Source organism: Entamoeba nuttalli (genome assembly GCF_000257125.1).
Source record: "Entamoeba nuttalli P19 unplaced genomic scaffold asmbl_6437, whole genome shotgun sequence".
In the NCBI taxonomy this organism is placed as follows: domain Eukaryota; phylum Evosea; order Mastigamoebida; family Endamoebidae; genus Entamoeba; species Entamoeba nuttalli.
This window is the reverse complement of record NW_008578075.1, coordinates 1-4,094: the sequence shown is the minus strand read 5'-3', so window position 1 is coordinate 4,094 and position 4,094 is coordinate 1. Positions and strand designations below refer to the sequence as shown.

The 4,094-nt window shown below is 22.6% G+C and overlaps 2 protein-coding genes across 2 annotated transcripts; one reads left to right on the top strand and one right to left on the bottom strand.

Annotated features, from left to right (window-relative positions):
- Positions 1–869: 869 nt before the first annotated feature.
- Positions 870–1,721, bottom strand: ENU1_153930 (hypothetical protein; the record flags this gene model as incomplete). Its single annotated transcript, XM_008860670.1, has 1 exon — positions 870–1,721. The coding sequence occupies one exon, from the start codon at positions 1,719–1,721 to the stop codon at positions 870–872; it is 852 nt and encodes a 283-aa protein (XP_008858892.1).
- A 766-nt stretch (positions 1,722–2,487) lies between these two features.
- Positions 2,488–3,564, top strand: ENU1_153920 (hypothetical protein; the record flags this gene model as incomplete). Its single annotated transcript, XM_008860669.1, has 1 exon — positions 2,488–3,564. One exon carries the CDS (start codon positions 2,488–2,490, stop codon positions 3,562–3,564), a length of 1,077 nt encoding a protein of 358 aa, XP_008858891.1.
- Between the last annotated feature and the right edge of the window lie 530 nt (positions 3,565–4,094).

Sequence of the window (4,094 nt, the reverse complement as noted above, 5' to 3'; positions counted from 1 at the left end):
ATTATTATTACTGTCTTTATTTAAAAAGTTTATTATTCATTAAACAGAAAATTGACAGAAAAGGAGTTTTATTGTTTGAAAGTTGTATTGAAAAAAACAAAATAATTATAAGTTATAAATGAAATTATAACTCGTTTCAAAGAAATTTTTATGTTAATTTTGGAATAACCAAGTTTATAACATAAAATATTGTTGTGTATCTAAGACATATCCCTAGGTTTATTTATATTTTATAAAGAAGAATTGTTACAAAAAGAGTTTCTTTAGGTATGGAGATAAGTCTTATCTTTTATTAAGAATGATTTAGTCTTTTGCATTTATTGGTGTTTGTCTAAATGAAAGATCTACTAAATAATTCAAAGGGATTTGAGTAAGGTCATTAGTGTCTAATCACTTCTATTTTATACTGAAGAAAGGTTAATTTTTTATACATTATGCTTGTTAGTATTAAATAAAACAAATAATAATAAGATGCTATAAAGTAACATCTTAATAAATGGTATTATTTATTTTGGTGTTTTGTGATTTTTGTTCTAATGAAACTATGTTATATAATGTATCATACTACTTAACGATATAAGTCTATTATTACAACATAAGTCTATTACTTAAATGATTGTATTGTAGAACAAAAAAACTATGATAAATCAAAAGAATTTAAGAGTGTTACTTAGTTGTATTACATGAAAAGAGTAATAACTTAAGTGATTAGAAAATAAAAGACATCTTAAATTAGTCTTAAGTTTTTACATTTTAACTGATGAAAGACTTTTTTGTAGTGCATAGACTAGGTAATTCTACTTAGAATAAATTAAAAAAACAATGTCTGATTATAAGACAATTAAGAGAGAATAAGTTAATTAAATAAATTAATTGGCTGTGTTTGATTCAATAAAACATTTTACTTTAGAAATAAATTCAAAGCCTTTTTCACTTATTTCATGATTATCTTGTATTTGTTCTACCTGAATGTTAGGACTTAATTCTTTAATTTTAGTAATCAATAAGTTATATTGAGTATTATCAAATGGAATATATTGGTCTTTCATACTGAAAACAAATAGACTTGGTAAAGAGACATTTCTATATCTTTCAATAATTTCCTCTTTTTTCATATCTTCGCTAAAAAAGTCTTCTTTTCCTTTTCTCATAAATAATGAGATAAATCTTCTTTCTAGAAGGGGAATAACAGAACAATATTTATATTGACATAGTTCAGTCTTTTCATCATTGGCTGTATTCTGACTTAAATCTTCCTCTTTCATTTGATATTTTTCAAGTAATCTTTTCTTCTCTCTTATCACTTCAAGATCATTTCTCATAGAGTCTCTATCACTAACAGGAGCTTGTAAAACACATTTCTTGATCGGGTATTTCAAATGAACTTGTTTTTCATACATTCTCATTATGTCTTGACACCCTGTGGAATGTCCAATAATAAATATTTCATGAATTTCTTGTCCTTGTACTATATGTTGAATAATTTGTTCAATATCATCAACGTCATCGTCAATAGTAAAAATACCAAATCCATACCCACTACTTCTAAGTTGAGCAATAACTATTTGATATTCATTATGCAAATAATCAGCAAGTAAATTGAATAATTGGTGATTGAATAGATTATTGGTTAATCCACCAATACAAAGAATAATCTTATTAGAATCACCAACAGAGAAATATCCAACGTCATAATTTACTCTGTTAAGTGTTCCAAACATACAGTCTTTTATTTTTAAGATTTTAAGTTTCAATTTATTGATAATCTTCTTTAATTCCAATCTGTTTTGCTAAATTTTAAAGCATTTTTAAATGTTCTGTTAATAAAGTATTAATGATAAAAATATTTCATTTAGTTTTTATAAAACTGGAATAACAATTTAAACATATCATTTAAATAAGAAATAGAATATTCAAATGTATAAATGTTATAATATTTACTCAAAGAATATACTTTTTTTGTGATGAGTCTTATTACTCATATTATATTCTTATATTGTTGATAATACTATAATGACATTATATTATACCTGTGAATCTTAATTAAAAAAATTGGGTTGGAGTTTTCATTAACAAGAGTATTATTTCTACTCTTCATCTATTAGAATTTCGATGTTTGTAGAAGAAATGAAAAGAAAATTCAAAAAGAATGTTTATCTAAATTTTAATATCATCTTTTTAATTATATATAATAAAACCAATATCAAGATTTATTTATGTAAATATATAAAATAAAAGATCATTTGCAATCAATATTTTTAAAATAGAATTATTAGAGATACAAAGGTAATAATAGAATAAAAACTATAATAAATTATTATTTTCTTATCTTTTTAGTTTATGAAAAATGATTCAATCGCTTCTTTAAAATGAAACAAAATAATTTCTGAAAAGACTATCAATCAAATAAAAAAAAGAGATAAATTATTATTTAATTGTTAAACATTGTTAAACAAAACAATAAACAAGAACTAGAAAAAGGTTTTAATGGAAATAAGTGATAAAGAAATACTCAACGAAATTATTACATGCGATGAATTGAGAAAGGAGTGGAACTTTGATGAAATAGGAATTATTGGTATTGGATATGATGAGTTTATAAAAAAATATCCAACAAATGAAATAAAAAACAAAGTAATTTATATTCATAAAAATAGTATTGGATTGTTCTTTGAATTAATTGGTCAAACTTATAGAGTTGCTATGAAAAATATAAGAGAATATCCACTTGAATGTAGTACAATTTGTCTCATGATTAATGGTGATTGTTCAATTGCATGGAACAAACGTTTTGAGTTAAACATAAACGGGATAAGTGAAATGAGATTTACAGAGAGTTTGAGTAAAAGATTTAAGAAAGGATTTTTGATATATTATTATAGAGAAATGATCTACTCAAAAAGAAATAGACTTTTGAAACAAGAAGAAAGTAAATATGAATTTAATTTTATTACGAAAGCAATATCAAAATATAGTCGAGGATATCATTTATATAAACACCTTTTATGGTTAATTGATCATTGTCATATTAACCATATTTATCTTGATATTATGAAATGGTGTGAAGAAGGAATAATAAATGATTCAAGTGATTATTCATTAATGAATATTAGAAAAAGAGTGATTGAAATATACTATTGTATAAAACTTGTAAATGGTTCTTATACTTTTAAATTAAATGAAGTTAACCAACAAATAAAAGACTTTTTTATTTTAGAATATGTTTGGGTATCTACTTTAATTCATTTAAATCCACAACATGAATCATTATGGCTTTATCATTATACTATTAGCCAATTAATTAAATGTATTGAACCTAAATTAACCAAAGAAAGTAAACAACAATTTAATTTTACAAATTATATAAAACTAATTTATGAACAAAATGGCTGTATTAAAGTTTCTAGAGAATTTACTGAATTAAATATTTATTCCATCAACCAATACTCATTTATTCCAATAAACTCAATAGAATTTCAATTTCTTAATTATGAAAAAAATAGAGTGTCAAATCAAAAAGTAATGAGACTTGTTGAAAGAAGACTAACATCTAATTTAGACTAACTTAAAATATTATTATTCTCCTGGTTTTCTAATATTCTATTTATTTGTATGAATACATCTTTAATTCAACTTATTCATTCCTTTGAGAATTTTTATTTAACTTTTTATGTTAAATTCTTAATTCTTTGTTGTTATTTCTTTCAATGTATTTTAAAACATTGAACCATTATACCAGTTTAGTTCATTAACGTTAAAAACAATGTTATTAATTCTTCTCATTTTTACATATCCAATCATTACCTTCCTTAAATTCTTACTCATATATCACTTGTTAAGAATAACAACAACTATTACTAAATGCAATACTCTGATATTATTAATTTGTAAAAGTGAGGTATTAAACGAATTAATTTTTATTAAATACGTATGCCTCCTGATGCTATTGTAAGAACAAAACGTATTAATAAAAATAATATTTAATCTAATTTTAATCTTTATAAATAACAATACCTTCAAAATCCTCAAAATTAATTCAAAAAATAAGAAATACTAATTACTCAAGTCTTTCATTTCTATTATCAACTATATAA